The following is a 19,473-nucleotide window of genomic DNA, read 5'->3' as shown; positions in this document are numbered from 1 at the left end:
CATCTCTAAAAACGGGGTGCGTCTCAGAATCGCGGGTGCGTTCATTATTTCTTAGAATCAAAGCTTTTTCTCTGTTGGTGGTACTGAAATGAGTGTGCGTCTTACAATCGATGGCGTCTTACGATCGAAGAAATACGGTACTATCTTTTCAAGACTGTTCTTTTCTCTCAGGCATTTAACAGAATTTAACCGCATATGCTGAGTTAAGCCTCATCTACCAGAAGACGGCAAGAGCCTGAGAAGGGAGAGATCTTTCATGGATCCACTATCTACATAAGAACGTAAGAAGAGCCATTCAGGATCAGGCCAAGGGCCCATCTAGTCCAGCATTCTGTTCAAACACTGACCAAACAGCTTCTGGTGGGAAACCCACAAGTGTAACAGCACCATCCCGCCCATGTTCCCCAGCAATCGGTGTATGTAGGCATGATGGCTCTGATACGGGAGGTAGCTTCAGGACTAGTAGCCTTTGATAGCCTTCTCAGCCAGTAGTTTGCCCAATCCCCTTTTAAAGCCATCCAAATTGGTGGTCATCACTACATCTTGTGGTACCTTATATCCCTGCCTTCATTTTGTTTTTTGAGCGGGGGGGGGGGGGGAGGGTAAGGTCTAAGTCTGTAACAGCACACCAAACTTCAAATTCTACAACTGCCTTTAAAAAAAGATTTCACAACTATGCAAAACGTGAGAGTTTGCACACCTCTCTCCACACCTGCAGCAACGTGCTACGCTTGCAAGACGCAAGTTGTGCGCTCAGAGAATCCAAGACGTTTCAAGTGCCCGAATCACAGAGACCTGTTTTCATAGAATCATAGAATAGCAGAGTTGGAAGGGGCCTACAAGGCCATCGAGTCCAACCCCCTGCTCAATGCAGGAATCCACCCTAAAGTATCCCTGACTGATGGCTGCCCAGCTGCCTCTTGAAGGCCTCTAGGGTGGGAGAGCCCACCACCTCCCTAGGTAACTGATTCCATTGTCATACTGCTCTAACAGTCAGGAAGTTTTTCCTGATCATAGAATCATAGAATAGCAGAGTTGGAAGGGGCCTACAAGGCCATCGAATCCAACCCCCTGCTCAATGCAGGAATCCACCCTAAAGCATCCCTGACTGATGGCTGTCCAGCTGCCTCTTGAAGGCCTCTAGGGTGGGAGAGCCCACCACCTCCCTAGGTAACTGATTCCATTGTCATACTGCTCTAACAGTCAGGAAGTTTTTCCTGATCATAGAATCATAGAATAGCAGAGTTGGAAGGGGCCTACAAGGCCATCGAGTCCAACCCCCTGCTCAATGCAGGAATCCACCCGAAAGCATCCCTGACTGATGGCTGCCCAGCTGCCTCTTGAAGGCCTCTAGGGTGGGAGAGCCCACCACCTCCCTAGGTAACTGATTCCATTGTCATACTGCTCTAACAGTCAGGAAGTTTTTCCTGATCATAGAATCATAGAATAGCAGAGTTGGAAGGGGCCTACAAGGCCATCGAGTCCAACCCCCTGCTCAATGCAGGCATCCGGGCAGGTGGGGTCATCTGACCCCCATCCCATGCTACGTTGGTTCTGCACTGCGTGACGGTGGAGCCCCACGGCCAGTGAGCTTGACTCCTCTGACAGCCAAAGGGTCTTGCAGGGCTCACTTAAGAGGGGCGGCGTCTTCTCAGCGGCCATGCTTACCCAAGAGGTCATGGGGAGAGAATGCAGGGGCAACGGGGGAGGCGGTGGCGCATAGATGTTGGTGAGGCTCAGGTCTTTGAACTTCTTGCCAATCAGGCCCAAAGCTTTGTCAACATTTTGCTGAGAGCCTGGAAGGGGTGGGGAGGAGGAGGAAAACAAAGCAGACCCTGAGATTTTTAGGCACAAACAAGAAATTGAGCTTATCACTACAGAAACAAATTTGCTCAAGGCAGCCACAGATAACGGAAGATCCCTGTTTGATCGGACCAAGAAGCCCAGCTGGTACATAACAGCCAACCAGGAAGCCCAAAGGCAAGACTTGAAAGCGAGATATCCCCCTCTCGGTTCCATCTTGCCAAACCAATTCCTTCTATTTTCGATGTTCAAGTGGTGCGTGCCATTCCTTTCGTAACCGGAACGGCACCGCCCACGTAGAGGAGGATTAGTACTTTGGGGGGACCCCGAGGTTTGCAAATGCACAAAAAAGCTTTAGGGAAATTCTCAATGGGATGCACCAAAGACAGCCCAGTGAGGACTGAAATTTGCACAGTTGTGGGGGAAGAGAATGAAGTGGTTGGAATCCTGAGCTTTCTAGGTGATTTGCAAGCTTTCGGCTCCCAATTTTTCTAACTGCAACCATTCAAAAGCTCCTCACCATCACCATCAAATTAGGTTGCTGAAAATGAACACTTGGGTGGGTGGGGGGAATTAGAATAAGTTGTTGCTGTTGTTGTAGTTGAACGGACTTGTGAACTTGGTTCTGGTACTGATCAGAAATTCCTTGGTTGATTACAGCCTCAGAGGCACGCTGTTCATAGGAACATAGGAAGCTGTCTTATACTGGGTCAGACCCTTGGTCTATCAATGGACTGGATGAAGGCTAATAAACTGAAACTCAATCCAGACAAGACTGAGATGCTGCTGGTGGGTGGTTCCTCTGATCGGATGGGGGACGTTCAACCGGTTCTGGATGGGGTTGCACTCCCCCTGAAGGAGCAGGTTCGTAGCTTGGGGGTTCTCCTAGAACCATCTTTGTCACTTGAGGCTCAGGTGGCCTCGGTGGCACGGAGTGCTTTCTACCAACTCTGGTTGGTGGCCCAGCTACGCCCCTATCTGGACAGGGATAACCTAGCTTCAGTTGCCCATGCTTTGGTAACTTCCAAATTAGATTACTGCAATGCCCTCTACATGGGGCAGCCTTTGAAGACGGTTCGAAAGCTGCAGTTTGTGCAAAATGCAGCGGCCAGATTGATAGGGAGGTCAGAGCATATGACACCGATTCTGGCCCACTTGCATTGGCTGCCTATACGTTTCCGAGCCCAATTCAAGGTGCTGGTTTTAGCCTATAAAGCCCTACATGGCTTGGGACCGCAATACCTGATGGAACGCCTCTCCCGACATGAACCTACCCGTACACTGCACTCAACATCTAAGGTCCTCCTCCGAGTGCCTACTCCGAGGGAAGCTTGGAGGATGGCAACAAGGGAGAGGGCCTTTTCAGTGGTTGCCCCCCCGACTGTGGAATGATCTCCCCGACGAGGCTCGCCTGGCGCCAACATTGTTATCTTTTCGGCGCCAGGTCAAGACTTTTCTCTTCTCCCAGGCATTTTAACAGCATTTAACAACGGTAAGTTTGTTTTTAATGGACCCCAGAATTGTTGTTTTTTAAATGGATACTGTTGTTTTTATACTGTTTTTTAATGTTTTTTAAAAATTTTGTATACTTTTAATGTTTACTATTTTTAATTATTGTAAACCGCCCAGAGAGCTTCGGCTGTGGGGCGGCATATAAATGTAATAAAATAAAATAAATAAATAAATAATAAATCTAGGCCAGTATTGTCGACACTGGCTGGCAGCAGCTAGCTAGGGTTTCAGGCAGGATTCTTCCCTTGCCCTACCTGGAGAAGCCGGGGCTCGAAGCTGGAGCCTTCCGCAAGCGGGTGCTCTATCACACTGAGCTACAGCGCCTTCCTTTAGTTTCAATCTACATCTCCCCTCCTGAACTTTGCACCTAGGCTCTGGTTGGTGAACTTTGGGGATGTCTTTCCCACTCCTGAACCAGCATTTTTCTGAGGAGGGTAGAAGTCCATTACCTCCCAACAGCACATTGATGCTCAACTAACTGTATGGCCACCTCTTTGTGAGGACAGTAGTTGTTCTACTACAACAGAGAGAAAGGAGAGAGGTGTGTGTTGTCAGGCAGCACAGAATTAATCTCAAAGCCTTCGCTTTCTTTTTAAAAAGCAAGCTTCTTGCCTAGGGCTGCAGAACCTCCAGAATGCAAGATAACATAGACTGGAGATAAGAGTGGGGATTACCCAGGGTGGCAGAGAGAAAAATCACCGTTATCTCCAAATACAGACTGGAGATAACAGTGGGGATTACCCAGGGTGGCAGTGAGAGGAATCGCCAACGTTATCTCCAAATATAGACTGGAGATAACAGTGGGGATTACCCAGGGAGGCAGAGAAAGGAATCGCCACTGTTATCTCCAATCACAAATTCCGCTTTGCTGTATATGGGCTTTCCTGGACAGGAAAAGATGGCGGAGTCCCCTCTGCTCCTGTGACAGAGGAATGAAGAGAAAATATCTGGTTTGGCTTCGCCTGCCCTACTTCCCTTCTCAATGGGAAAAGGCAGGGTGGGAGAAGTCTAGGCAGAGCTGGCCAAATCCCCTTTGCTCTTCTCTTGCAGGAGGACTGGGTGGGTGGGGGTCATCTGACCCCCATCCCATGCTACGTTGGTTTTGCACCCTTGTTCTAGCCCATGTGATTGAAGATGTATTTAAAGATATGAGAGTGGAAGTAATGTCTGTGACATCTTGGAGGGGGGTGGAGAAAGACCAAATAACTTGTTTGATAGAGGGCTAATGTTTTACCTGCAACTAAACACTAACAAGGAGCTAAACCCCAGTGCTATTGCATGTTCTTTGCATGCAATAGCTCTCAGGTTCGAGCCCTGGCAACTCCAGTTAAAAAACAGCTCAGGCAGCTAGGCTGGGGAAGATGTTGGAAAGCTTCTGCCAGTCATAACAAGCATGGGGCAAGACATCAGTAGCCCAACTCAGGACACAGCAGCTTCCTAGGCTCATCTTCACAATTTAAATTCCTAACTAACAGGCCAATTTATCTGTGTGCATTTTTTTCAGATTCTCATTTCTAAATATAAATCCAGTTTGTCCTGAATTAAAAAAAAAGTGCATGAAAATCCATAAGCATTTTTATCCACATTCCTCCTCACACATGAAATTTTGTGTGCTTTTTTGAACAATACACACTCTTTTTTTTTTTTTTTTGGACAAGCAATTCTCCTAATAAAATGCATTTCCCCACGTTATTTCCCCCTAACACACACATTTTTGTAAATGTTCTTCGTACTGGAGAATTCCACTGCAATGTTTGGAGAAGTGCGAATTTCAACGGACAACAGAGGTTCAGTTTGGAAGTGCGAAATGAAGGCAGCTCGTTTTAAAACACAAAATGAACTAATTTCTCCCCCATCCGCAACTCCCAGCCTAACATCGAGGATAAACAGGTCATCCACTCACCTTCTATATGGCAGATCTGGAAGTCCTGGGTGTAAGGTAGCGTGGAAATGTAGATTTTGGCACCTGAAGCTTGTTTCAGGAAGCTCACGTACCGCCCCTGTTTGCCGATCAAGCGCCCAACTAAGTGCTGCAGGAAATGAGAAAATGTCAAGATATATTCAGGAGAGTCATGCAGCGCCTTCTGGGGCATTGCCCTGAAGACCAGGAATGACCAAAATGGTCTCTTGACCCAGCAGGTCATTGGTAGTTTCACTTTTTTTATTATTACATTTATACCCCACCATTTTTTCCCCTCTTGCAAGGAACCCAGTTCTCCGCCTCGCCATTTTATCCTCCCTACAACCTTGTGAGGTAGGATAAGCTGGGAGTCAGCAAAAGTCCCCAAACCAGCCGGCGAGCTTCATGGCCAGGCAAAGACTTGAACCCGGATCTCTCGAGTCCCAGTCGAACACTCTAACCACTACACCACACTAGCTCTCCCATTAGCAAGGCATACCATGGTGCAGTCCTGATTGTTAGAAGACCGATACAGAGAAACGCACATGGCTTTAAGACCCTGCCCTTGATACACACAATGGGCCTGTTCAGACAACACGTTAAGCCATGCTTAAGCCATTAACCCTTTTGCAGCAAATGGTTAGTGAGCATGTTTAAACCGTGGTTATGTAGCCACCATGGTTAGGAACGGTTCACACGACATGCTAAGTCAAGCCATAACGTTCAGCTCAAAATGCTTAACTACCGTGACTTAGCGGGTCGTCTGAACAGGGTCACTGTTTTACTATAATTTTTATCAGAGGTCCAGAGCAAAATTGATTTAGCCAATTTGGCTTCCTAGGCTGATCATTCAGATGTGATTCTATTTTTATTATGTCTGCAGGGGCGTAGTATCAACCTCACCTAGAAGGTTGCAATGATTGTAAATACATTTTTAAACGCTGATCCCGGACTTTGCCCGTTTAACGTTAAGCGTACGCCATTGCTGTCCCGATACTGTTACGAGCGTGCAGGGTTTTATTTTTCTCATGTGCATTTTTATTTTATTTTGCAAGACAGGTAAATGATCTGCGGAACAATATTAAATGAACTGTGTGTCATAAGATACTGTGCTAACTGCAGCTCTCGCGCTGAACGGCTCAGGAACTCCGTGTAGTTCTATGTCAGCGGTGAGTTGAACCTCTTTTAGCTGGAGGGCTGAATTTCATTTCAGAGGTCTTGGGGGCCACGTTCTAGAGGTGGGCAGAGCTGGGGGAGGGAACCCTCCAGGGCTTAGCCAAAATACCTACAATGCCAACCTATTTTAGTTCATTGGGGCTTATTGGCAGGAATAGAGCCTTTGGGGGAGTATTTGAACCGTTTAGAATGAGAGAATTCCTATGCAAAAGCTGGTGAAACACCTAACATGGGTGGCTGAGGGAAGGGGGGGTGGGAACAAGGCGTGGCCAACTGGGAAAAGCTGAAGGGCCAGATTGGAACCCCAAGCAGGCCACATCTGGCCCGCGGGCCAAAGTTTCTGCACACCTGCTTTATGTCACCACTATTTGCAGCTGCACTGGCTGCCAGTCCGATTAAAAGTGCTGATCATAGAAGCATAGAATAGTAGAGTTGGAAGGGGCCTATAAGGCCATCGAGTCCAACCCCCTGCTCAGTGCAGGAATCCACCCTAAAGCATCCCTGACAGATGCCTCTTGAAGGCCTCTAGGGTGGGAGAGCCCACAACCTCCCTAGGTAACTGATTCCACTGTCGTACATTCAAAGCCTTAAACAGCTTGTGGCCATGTTTTCTGAAGGATCGCCTCCCGTATGTGCCTGCTCCAACCCTAAAGTCATCCTCAGGGGTCCTTCTCCGTGAGCCCCTGCCAAAGGAAGTGATGCGCGTGGCTATTAGGAGGAGGGCCTTTTTTGCTGTGGCACCCAGCTGTGGAATGAGCTCCCTATACAGGTTCGCCTCGCCCCTACATTGTACTCCTTTCTGTGCCAGGTAAAGACCTTTTTTATTTTCCCAGTCTTTTAGCAATTTACTATCCTAGTCTTTTAACTCTGCTGTTTTTAACCTGTATTTTAAATCTCTGCACTGCTGCACGGTTTTATTCTGTTTGTGGTTTTGTATTGTGGTTCTAAGCTTTCATATTATATTTTATGTTGTATTTACAGTCTTAATTTTTGTGAACCGCCCAGAGAGCTTTGACTATTGGGCAGCATAGAAATGAAAGAATTAAATAAATATTTTGGCCATTCTGTGGACTTGCCATATTCACTGTGTCATTACTGATATGAACGGGAAAACGTGTTTGTTGCGATTCTTCGGGACGCTGCCATTATAATCTGCTCGAGTGGACGGGCCGGTTTGAGCTCTGGAAAGTCCCACGGCGGCGCTCCCAAGAAGAGATGCGAGACCCCATGTATGCGCACGCGTACGCATACACATCACGCAAAAGAAAAACGTGGCCTTTACAACGGGTCAACTGTATGCTCTACCATCCTCAAAAACGGAAGGACGGAACTCCATGAGAAGGAAGACCTTCCTTGTTGCCGCTCCAGTGCGTTGTCTCCCCGAAAGGTTTGTGAGACCTTCACCCCATTTTCTCTTTCTACCCCCCACCCCAACACAGCAAACCAAGTCCTCCATTTTCCTGAGAGTTGCCTGTTTGGTCGAATGCTTGCAGTTCTTTCATACTGAGGATTTTGCATTTCAGTTGGCCTCAACCCTCTGAAGCTGGGCGGCCTGCGATGGACACGCCTATGATGCCAAAGTAGTCATTCAGAACAAAACCGTCAGAGGGCATCATCACGGCCATTACCTTGGGTACCTCTATCTCCCAGATAACCAGCTCTGTCTTGCTAGGGTCTGCTCCTGTCTTAGAGTTTGGACAGCTGCCATTCTTCCGGAGGGCACAGTCACTGTCCACCGAGTCCATGCTATTGACATCGGAGCCTGCCATAGGAGAGAAAGGAGCCACAGCATTGAGCCGTCTCACAAAATGTGAACAGGGAGCAGAAAACAATGTCGTTTTCAGAGGCCGTGACACGACGCGCTGCCTAGGAGACCTGCAACTGGGTCATCCCATGCAGTTTTCCCTCTATAGAAAACGTAGCCATCATAGGTAGATGGGGAAATTGGATCAGGGTGCTGTATGTGATTTGTCCTCCTGTAGCAGAGGGGGGAATTGCACAGGAGTAGAATTCAACTCAAGTCCTACTTAGAACAGAGACCCATTGAAACGAATGGGACTTAACTTAGGCAGGAGTAACTTAAGTCCCATTCATTTCAATGGGTCAACTCTAAGTAGAACTTTAGATGGGTTTTACCCCCACAATGGCCATTTTCTCCCTCTGTAGCTCACAGAATCTCAGCTGGAGCAGTGACTCGGATTGGGCCCAAGGAGGGAAGGGCTCATTCCGCCGACACACTGATCCGAATCCTCCTCACTTCTCCAAGGCTACCGTCAGGGCTGCAGGACACTCTGATAGAAAAGAAGACCCTCAAGTGTCTTCCTGGTCTTGTCGCCCAAGTAGAAAGCAACCTCTCTCCCCAGGACCACAGGCGTTGATCTCAACTGCATCTCTACTTTTAAACTCAAGAGGACCACACTGTTTGGACATCACAACAACTCAGGTTTTCTTTTAAACCCCAGGTTGTTGCGAATGAAGCGTGAGCGAGCTGGGACCCACCACCCAGTCGCTCCTGCTGCAAGTGGGAGGAGTTAAACAAACCACCGTTTGTAACAACCAGGGTTGTTAAGCGTGATGCGGAAAGTGCCAATTCTGGGTTGTTGGGCAGAGAGACAACCCAGAGTTGGGCTGCAGGAACCAGCATGCTCACTCACTCCTTTGTTCACCGCAGTTCAGGTTTTAACCCCCCCCCCCCAAAAAAAACCCTGGTTTTGTGATGTCCAAAGCAAGGGTCCTAGGTGTCATTTCACTCTTAGACAGGATCGAGCGAGTGAGGGGAAAGTGGAGCTCCTCCCTCGCCCAATCACACCCCCACATTTCTGCATTTCCACCAACCCAGGGACTTCCTGCCTGCCTAGTGCTAACACTGGAAGAAAAAGTGGCTACGGTAGATAGAGACGAGCGTATGAATGGATTTAGCTACCTTTGCCTGCACCCCATGCCCACAATCTACTCTCTGTGCAAATGGGGCAAGCCTGTAAAGAACTAAATATTGCACCTTTGTGACACTGTCATCATCTGAAGAGTACAGCACCATGTACATTGATGGTGCTATATAAATAAATAAATAATAATAATAATAATAATAATAATTTCCCCTCTAGCTTCGGTGCATAAAAGGGACCTGCATGTTTCTTTACCCTACGACGAAGGAGCACAGCATGAAATGCACAGTCCTTCTCCCCACTCCAATTTATCCTCACAACCCTGCGAGGTAGGCTGGGCCGATTGATAGCGACTGTTCGCGAATTCTGCCCTGCTCATGACGAAATAGTTATGATGATCAAAATAAGTAGAGTCTAATGCATAAAATGCACGTGCGGTGTTTTTTGGCTCATTTCAGAATTTGTTGTCAAGAGCTTGACATATTTGTGATCCTCTTTTGTCAAGGGAATGGCTGGCATTTTTCACTGCAGCAGATGGGTTTGAAAGTCATGCTGACTGTCAAACATCCACCGGACGTTTGACAGCAGCGATTTATACACAAGCGATCCTGAGTCTATGGCTATGCTCCACCCGGCTCTCTTCTCCAATCCAAAGGGACTCAAAATACCACATCATAAAAAAAAACCAATCTTCTTTGTCACTGGGCCAAACTTATTTGCTTGGCTGTTTATTCACCAGGCTTGTGAATCTTAGGGGCCCCCTTTGTCTAACTGTTGCAACAGCCGATAAAAGGGAACCGACCAGGTTGCCTGTTGAGACAGGAATGTTAATAGCAGCGTTTGCGTCGGGCTTTGGGGCATTCAAAGTGCTTCACACATACACCGCAACCTTGCAAGGTAGATCAAAACAATTATTACTCCTTATGGAAGATGGGGTAGTGGAGGTAGAGAGAGAATGGATGGTGTAACTCCAGTTAAGAACATAAGAGCCCTGCTGGATCAGACCGAGGGTCCATCTAGTCTAGCCTTCCTCAACCTGGGACGCTCCAGATGTGTTGGACTACAACTCCCAGAATGCCCCAGCTGGCTGGGGCATTCTGGGAGATGCAGTCCAACACATCTGGAGCGCCCCAGGTTGAGGAAGGCTGATCTAGTCCACCATTTTGCTCTCCCAGTGGCCAACCAGCTGTCAACCAGGGACCTACAAGCAGGACACCCTCCCACCCATGTTCCCCAGCAACTGGTGCACACAGCCTTACTGCTTCTGATACTGGAGGCACATAGCCATCAGAGAGCACACTGCCCAGTGAGCTTCAGCTAGTGGGCAGTATAAAAATGTAATTAATTAATTAATTAATTAATAAAATCAGGACTAGTAGCCATTGAGAGCCTTCTCCTCCAGGAATTTATCCACCCCCTTTTAAAGCCATCCCAATGGGTGGCCAGCACTACATCTTGTGGTAGTGAGTTCCATAGTTTAACTCTGCGTTGTGTGAAGAAGTTCTTCCTTTTATCTGTCCTGAATTTCCCACCAATCAGCTTCATCGGATGATGCCAGGTTTTAGTATTCTGGGAGAGGGAGAAAAATGTCTCCCTGTCCACATTCTCCACGCCTGGCATAATTTTGTACACCTCTATCAGGTCTCCCCTTAGCCTCCTTTCCCCCAAGCTGAACAATAGGAGAGGTGCTCCAGCCCCTCCCTGATCATTTTAGTTGTTTGACTACAGCTCCCATCATCCCCTCAATAATGATGGATAATGGGAATTGCAATCCAACATTGCCTGGAGGGGTGCACATTCTCCATCGCTTGTAGGCCTTTGCATGACATGAATCTACTGCCAATACATTTTCTTGGCTGGCCCCAAGTTCTAGAATTAATGAAAAACCGCCCCCAAATCTTTCCCTAGAGATGCCCCATGCAAGTTAAATGGAGCAGTTGAAAAGGACGGATGTAAAAAGGGGAAACAGAAACCTTACCTCCCGAGTGATCGCCGTCCATTTCTGCTGGCCATGGCTGCTCAGTCCCCAGGGGCAGGCACCCTTCCTTCACCATCCCGTTGCTATACGGCACCTTGTCTTCCGTTAGTGCTGAGCAGGCGGGTTTTTTGCTCGAGGCCGAGCTGTACTCGGAGTCTTTTATTGCGGGCATGTTTAACAAATCCAGGCGCTGCCCCAAAGCAGGAGACGAAGTGCTTTTCAGGAGTTCCTCTGCGCTCGCCCCATCTTCCGAGGTGCAGGCGCTGCACCCGGAGTCTTCCGTCACTGTGTGAGCGTCTTCAAATTCCTCGTGATTCGCAACCGGGTCGCCGGCCGTCTGCTCGGCGTGTACGGAGTCCCTGGGCTGGCCAAAACTCGGGTTCCCCAACCGGCCGTGGGTCAAGTGACTCGAGAACATTGCGTGACGCTGGACATTCTCTTCTAGCAGGGGGGTCAGTTCTACGGCTGCCACTTTCTCCAAAAGACACTCGCTCCCCTTGCAGGGTTCTGCCGGGTCGACAGCTCCGGCGGACGTCTTCTCCAGTGATTTATCGGCACGGGCGGCCATTTGACACAGCCGGTCCGACACGTCACTGCCCGACCCAGAAAGTACTTCCTCGGTGGCCGCTCGGATGACGTTGGAAATTATATGGATAGCAACCTGCTCGATCTTCTCAACTTCTTCTTTGTCCAAAGTGACGCCTCCTATCCTCTCTTTCTCCGAACCACTCTTGCGTCCGAGATCCCCGAATCCATGATGCATCAACGTACTACCAGTGTTTACACTGGATGCCTCGACTTCCTGACCCAATTCAAAGCTCGCGGGGGCTACACACTTATGAGCCGGCACCCGAAGCTCCACCTCCCCAACGGTGCCGCCGTTCATCTCTTCGATTTCGGTACCACCCAAAGGTGCCACAAGAACAACTTTGTTTGCCACTTCAGAGCAGACGGTGGGCGAAGGAGCAACCTCTGAGGCCACGGGCCCCTGTTCTTCTTTCAAAGACTCCTCCGAAGGATCGTTCTGGAGTGCTGTGTCCTCAACCATAGCCCCCGATTTCTCCAAACAAGGAGACTCCGACAGAGCTGCCGTCGAAGTTGCTGAGGGCACCTGGCTTGTGACTTGAGCGGAACACCGCTTCCCTTGCAGCTGAGGGGATGCCGCTACTTGTGCATCCAGAGGAGAAGCCTCGAGCACAGGGGATGCGAAGACACCAGGACACCCCATCACTTCCAGTTTTTCACTGTCGTCCCGATGTGCGTCAGATCCTATGGTTGCCTTTGCCGCAACAGGCAGGTCTCCTCTTGAGGAAGCCAAGCTCTGCGCGCTGCGCTCCACAGAAACTGCCCGCCGTTCCGCCAACGGCTCGAAGGCCCGGGTTGCTCGCGCGGCTTCCCGAGACGCAGAGAGTTCATTGTCCAACTGGGAGTCTTCTCTAGAACACGGGTCCCTCTTGAGAGAGCCTATCCTTCGCTCTTCCAAGCCGGCCGGGTCTCGTCTGTCGTGATTGCTCGCACGCTCCTTTTTACGCGCAGAAAACCACCACCATCCAATGAGCGCCAGCACTCCGGGGATGGCGAAAGGAAGCAACGTGCGGAAACGCAGCGCCATCTTGTCAATCCTCAACAGTTACACCTAGAGGAGACCCCAAAAAAAGAGGGGGGGAGAGCACGTCACCTCAGGATTTCAGTGTTCTGGCCTATTATGTCTGAGAAAGTTTTATTTATGTATTGCATTTTTATAGCGCCTATTATTATTATATTATTATTCATTACACTTATATCCTGCCTTTTTTCCTCCAAGGAACCCAAGGCGGTGTACAGAATCCTCCTCCTTTCCATGTTATCCTCACAACAACAATTGTGAGGATAACAGGATCTCTTCTCCATCACCCCAGAGTGCAGGACACGGAATAATGGGCTCAAGTTACAGGAAGCCAGATTCCGGCTGGACATCAGGAAAAACTTCCTGACTGTTAGAGCAGTATGACAATGGAACCAGTTACCTAGGGAGGTTGTGGGCTCTCCCACACTGGAGGCCTTCAAGAGGCAGCTGGACAACCACCTGTCAGGGATGCTTTAGGGTGGATTCCTGCATTGAGCAGGGGGTTGGACTTGATGGTGTTATAGGACCCTTCCAACTCGACTATTCTATGATTCTATGAACTCTGTGAGGTAGGTTGGGCTGAGGGTATGTGACTGGCCCAAAGTCACCCAGTGGGTTTCCATGGCCGAGTGGGGACTAGAACCCGGATCTCCCAACTCCCAGTCCAACACCTTAGCCACTACACCACATTGGCTCTCAAGTGTGGTGTAGCTGAAGCTCTCTGGGCAGTTCACAAAAATTAAGTCTTAAGTCTTTACCCACCATTTTGTGCATTCTCCCAAGAAAGCACTTTTTTTTTGGTATTTTAAAGAAAAGGCTCAAGCCTTATCTTGCCTTTCTACCAAGAAGATGGCAATCAAATCAGCTTACAATCATAGGACCTATTTTGTTTAGAAAAAGAAAACTGGATTAAAACTATAATAAAACAAATACAGTAAAAACACAATCAAAAACGCAGCAACAGAATAAAAAGCGCACCCAACGGATGGGTTTCCATGCCAAAGGCCTGCTTGAATAAAAGTGTCATTGCCTGCCAATGGAAGGACGGCAGAAAGGGAGCTGACGTAACTTCTCGCACTAGGGAGTTCCACAAATCAAAGGAAACACAATTCAATAAACTCACGACAAACTTATGGCTCAATTCCGACCCACCGCAGCGAGTATTGTGACCTCTTAACCACATACCTGCTGCCATATGAACCTCTGACTCTTAATTTGTAAACCGCTCTGGGAATTCTAAAGCAAAGCAAACCAAATCGATCAATTACGCCATACAGATCAATAAAGAATAACGGCATTGGAGAAGCTGCTCAGGTTGCAGTCACCTTAAGAAGCAAGGTGAACGAAAACAGGAACTTTTTGGTGGTGGTGGTGGTGGCAGCAGCATCCAAAATTATGGAATGAATACTCTTCCCCAGACGCACCCACCCGGCATCTTTTTAAAACTATCATTAGTGTTTTGCTGCCAGAAGACAATTGTAATTCTCCCAAGCTTTCAATGGAGGATTAATTTGTGTTTTTTGATCTTACTATTTCTCTTTTATGACTATTTTTAATTGTTCTTTGGTTTGGGCTTTGATCGTTTTAATTTAAAATTTTCAGAATTAGCTGCCTCAAAAGCGTCTGCTGAAAGGCAGGATACAAATCTCTCAAATAATACATGAATCATCTCTGGCACAGGGACCAAGAGATTTCAGCTGCAAGTTAAGCATTACCCTACTTTCGTGGGAGTTGCTTTTCAGCAAACAGCTCCTGTGCAACTCAGGTAATTGTTAAATAACCTAGCCAATTGGTTCGGAACCAGTTTTCTAGTTAATTAAATTAATTTACGATTTACTTCTGCCTCCTTAAGAGACAAAGTTATCTACATGCTAGTTTCCAAACAGTGTTTCTATGCAAGTACAGCTGACTAATGCAGTGCCATTAAAATACCCTTTCAATACAAATCAAAAATAAAGTATCAACAGTTGCAACCGTAAAGCAACCTTCCCAAAACCTGGTGTCCGCTAGACGTTGTTGGACATTAACTGCCGTCAGCCCCAGCAAGCATGCCCAATAGGAACTCTGGGAGTTGTAGTCTAAAAGATGTGGAGGGTACCAGGTTCGGGGAAGCTGCTATAAATGGTACGATATGAAATAAGTGCCAGCATCAATTAAGAACTGGCTGAAACTTCCAAGTCTTTAACGCCCGTTCAAAAATAGTTGGGAAGACCTCCTGAGAAAGGGCATTCCAAAAGGATGGGGCAACCACAGAAAAGTCCCTACCCTTTGTGGGTGCAAGGTGGGTAAAGCATTCAAAATGTGCACAAAAAGGGAGAGAAGTCTAAGGATGCTACAGAAAAGTTTATTATACAAAAGCCCGACATGTTTCAGCCTCTTGCTTTTTAGGCCTTCTTCAGGGAGTTGTTATAATGTTTGTAGAAATTATTAACAACAAATTGTCTTGTGATGGTGGCTAGTTAAACAACACACTAAGCAATGCTGGTTAACCTTTTTTGTTTTACCAACCATGAAGGCTTAACGTGTGGTATGTAAGGTGTTTTCCCTAACCACGGTTGCTACATAACCCGCGGGCACCTCAACATAGCTGCCAGCCTCAGTTAGGAAATGGCTGCCCACGGCTGTGGATGCCACAAGGGATGCTGGGAACAGCCCAGTCGGAGAACTGAAACGATCAGCAGAGAGGGACGTGGTTAGGATGTGGTTAGGCAAACCACACAATGGGCTGTGGTTCCAGAGTTGCGTGGCAGCAGCACTAGGTGCAGTTAGTGGTAACCACAGTGAGACGTGGTTAGCATAACCATGTGGCCCATAGTGTCATCTGAACAGGGTCATTGGCAGAGATGTTAGCAGGACCTCGACAGTTAATATGGAGGCCCAACCAGGTTTAGATAGGTGAACTTGTGCCCACAGAATCAGCACCCCAACTGGACAGGAGTTTGACCAGCAATCTCTTCCCTTCACCCACAAGTCCAGTCAATATTCTGTGAAGGTGTGAACAAGGCAGATGTTAAAGGCTATTTGGAGGCACAGGATCAAGGTAAGCAGGAATAGAAAGGGGCAACAACCCTGGCTACCCACACTTGCAAGGTAGAAATTGTGCCATGAGCAGAAATGTCTTTCAGAGACCATCTGAAGAACAATGAGGTACCCAAAGGACCATCTGAAGAACAATGAGGTACCCAAAGATATCTCCAGCATACAACCACAAAATTAAAATGTGGAACTCAGGGTGGACCAAGTTGGGTCATTAAAGTTATCCCTGCAGTTTAGGGTAACCCAGAGATACAGGAGGAAGGCTAGCAAGAATAAACAGAGGCGGCAAGCCTGATGGCCAACCATCATCACGTATCTCAAGGAATGCCTCTCCAGTACCAGCCTGCCAATGCTCTTAGATGTGTGTGGGAAGGTTGTCGCGTTATTCCACCAAAGGGGAAAGTACATCAAGCAGAGACGCACAACAGGGCCTTCTTTGTGGCGGCTTCCCAACTTTGGAATGCCCTCCCACAAGAGGTACACCTGGTATCAATCCTACCATCATTTTGGTCCCAGGCATTTATCATTGGTTAGCTCTGCTGTAGTGGGATTAATTTGTTTATCAGTGTGTGTATGTGAGAAAGAGAGAAATTGGTTTTTGTCAGGGGTTTTAAAGCTACCTGGGATTCCTTTTATTTTAAAAGAGTGGGATATAAATGGAAATAATAAATAAATCTAATAATAATAAAAGAGGTTGTGTGTCTATCTGTCAGCACCAAAATGATGAAAGCGAGACACCTAAAACTTGGCTTGCATACGAATGCACACTTCAAGGTTATGAAGTTTTTTAATGAATTAGCTTTAATTAATTTTAACCAGGGTGGATTTGATTTAAATCAATTTGATTTAAATCATGATTTAAATCACGATTTAAATCTCTACTCAGAAAGACTCGATTTAATCATGTGACTTCCCCCCTCCAAAAGTGCACTCTTCCTCGCTATAAGCTTAATACATATTTTACACAACTCAGAGAACCATTCTTGCTGGTATAATCTTAATATTTACAACCAGACGAAGGTTTCATTTTTAGAATAGCAACTATTCAGATTAGTTTTACAGTTATATAAAAAAGTAATACTGATTTGGTTATACTATTAGAAACACATCGTAGATAGATAATTATGCAATTATTGCGAGGTGAACTATCTCCAGTTTAATAGGTTAATCATTCATATTTGGACAACTTTTCTGCTGTACTTTATTGGAAGGAGAAAAATAATCTTACAGAAACCTCTGGAAGAGCATGACGTGAATGGATTAATGGAATTCGTTTATCAAAAAATTTAAACAGACTCATGCGACATAATTAAAAACTAATCCTTATTTCATGATGAATAACCTTTGGACTATAATGTATCTTAAATAGAAAACTATCTTTAGAGAGATTTTCCTCAAAAAACATTTTATTAAAAAAAATCCAATTTAAATTTTTAAAAATCTGATTTTTTTTTTAAATTCATTTTTATCCACCCTGATTTAACATGTCCATTAGGTAGAAGCCTGCAGTAACACCTTCAGCTACTAGGGGCAGGCTTCCCTAACCAGCACGTCCCTAACTTAGCAACGCGTATTGTTTGAAGCCAAGGGGAATGAGTAGGCCGAGGGACAAAATTGGAGGCCTGCTTCCTCTGAGGGATGCCATGGACAGACGCCTCTTTTAGAGGGCTATAGGGCTGCACCATGGCAGGGGATGTGCCTAGGGGTGCCAGTGGCCATAGCTTCGCTCTAGGCCAGCCTTCCTCAACCTGGGGCGCTCCAGATGTGTTGGACTGCATCTCCCAGAATGCCCCAGCCTGGCTGGGGCATTCTGGGAGATGCAGTCCAACACATCTGGAGCGCCCCAGGTTGAGGAAGGCTGCTCTAGGCACTCTGCCATCCAACAGTGATAGCTGTGCACATGTGTGTGTTTTTAAAAAAAGGTCTCTACGTATATCAAACTAAGGGCTACTCCAACCCATACCAAGATTCATAGACTCATACCATAAAAATGTAGAGAGAGAAAAAGTGTATTACATTACAATAGGAAGGGTGTTAGGTGTCTAGCAACTTAACTTCAACTCTGCTGCTTAAAATTTGTATTTTAAATCATGGATCGATTTCTGCCTTGCTGCTTGATTTTATCACGGTTGTTTTTATATCGCAGTTTATATTACGCTTTTATGTGGCTTGTCTTATATTCTGAACGGTTTTTATGGTTTTAAATTCTGTGAACCGCCCAGAGAGCTTCGGCTATTGGGCAGTATAAAAAATGCAATAAATAACTCAATGAATGAATGAATGAATGCTCCTTGGAGGAGCAAATACGACGTAATACAATAAATCTGCTTCCTTCAAGTCCCTAAGAATGTTTTGAGTGCCCACGGGCAATGTGAAGCCTGCAGCAGCCAAAGCTTCGTGCGGTTAGGAAGTGACAAAGCAAACAGCGTCTAGTCAAAGACAAGGATTAGCTTTGGCACCTTAACAACTTCGAGGTCACATGAGCGGTTTAAGCCACCTTGCATTCTCTGAAAGGTCACGGCACCCGTTAGCCTGAGGCTTCGCTATCATATCCTAAGAGAAAGGGTGCCTAGCCAGGATCAGATCACTGATACTAGAAACGCTAGAGGTAAACTGGCTGGTTGCAACGAGGCAGCCAAGGTACAGGAGGCCTAGATGCCTGGTTTCTGCATCTTGGAAAAATCCAAGTGAGTAAGTTGTTTGTTTATGTTTCTAGTCCTTAAGGCTATGAGGGCAGGGCTGAAGTGTGGGGACAACAATACCTGGTGAAGTTTCAGAACTCTAGAGTATCACAGAATCATAGTCTAGTAGAGCTGGAAGGGGTTTATGAGGCCATCAAGTCCAACCCCCCTGCTCAGTGCAGGAATCCACCTTAAAGCATCGCTGACAGAAGGGCTGTCCAGCTGCCTCTTGAAGGCCTCTAGTGTGGGAGAGCCCACAACCTCCCTAGGTAACGGATTCCATTGTTGTACTGCTCTAACAGTCAGGACGTTTTTCCTGACGTCCAGTCGGGAGAGCCAAGCAGGATTTTGAGGGACTGTGGTGGTGGGTTTTGCCCTCCACTTTGACTAACATTACATTTCAAGTATTTATAGGCCAACCCCCCAGTCAGAGCAGTTCACCCCATGCAAAATGAATCACAACATTGCCCTAAAAATATCCCTTAACAGACAGAAAACAATCAAACATCGCTTGCATTAGCGGCTTTGAAGGCCTACAGGCAGAGAAAAATAATAGGGGTCAAATAGAGAGCCATTCCTTATGATAGCCTGTTCTTAATGGTTTGGAAGCAGACGGTATGCACCTCTCACGTTAAACCATGGAGCGGGCGCCATCAACAACCCTTCCAGATGACTCGCTAAGCCATGGGAGTTAAGCATTTTGAGCTAAACATTATGGCTCAGCGTGTAGTATGAACCATGACTTAAGCATGTTGTGTAAACCATTCCTAAACATGGTGGCTACATAACCACAGTTAAAACATCTTCACTAACCATTTGCTGCAAAAGGGCCACCGACCTAACCATAGCTTAGTGTGTTGTCTGAACAGGCCCAATGTATTAAGCAGAGCCACCGC

The 19,473-nt window shown here is 46.9% G+C and overlaps 1 protein-coding gene across 2 annotated transcripts in view; it reads right to left on the bottom strand.

Annotated features, from left to right (window-relative positions):
* Nucleotides 1–19,473, bottom strand: part of AKAP1 (A-kinase anchoring protein 1) — a 55,632-nt gene that overhangs the window by 14,375 nt on the left and 21,784 nt on the right. For both annotated transcript variants that reach the window (XM_063146833.1, XM_063146832.1), the window contains exons 2-5: nucleotides 11,255–12,890; nucleotides 8,020–8,153; nucleotides 5,219–5,345; nucleotides 1,669–1,796 (exon numbers count right to left, since the gene is read on the bottom strand). In XM_063146833.1, coding sequence (XP_063002903.1) covers nucleotides 1,669–1,796; nucleotides 5,219–5,345; nucleotides 8,020–8,153; nucleotides 11,255–12,866 — 2,001 coding nt within the window. In that variant the 5' untranslated portion in view covers nucleotides 12,867–12,890. The remainder of the gene's footprint in view (nucleotides 1–1,668; nucleotides 1,797–5,218; nucleotides 5,346–8,019; nucleotides 8,154–11,254; nucleotides 12,891–19,473) is intronic.

Source organism: Elgaria multicarinata, chromosome 22 (genome assembly GCF_023053635.1).
Source record: "Elgaria multicarinata webbii isolate HBS135686 ecotype San Diego chromosome 22, rElgMul1.1.pri, whole genome shotgun sequence".
NCBI lineage: Eukaryota > Metazoa > Chordata > Lepidosauria > Squamata > Anguidae > Elgaria > Elgaria multicarinata.
The sequence above is the reverse complement of the archived record's forward strand: the minus strand, read 5'-3'. Positions and strand labels throughout refer to the sequence as shown.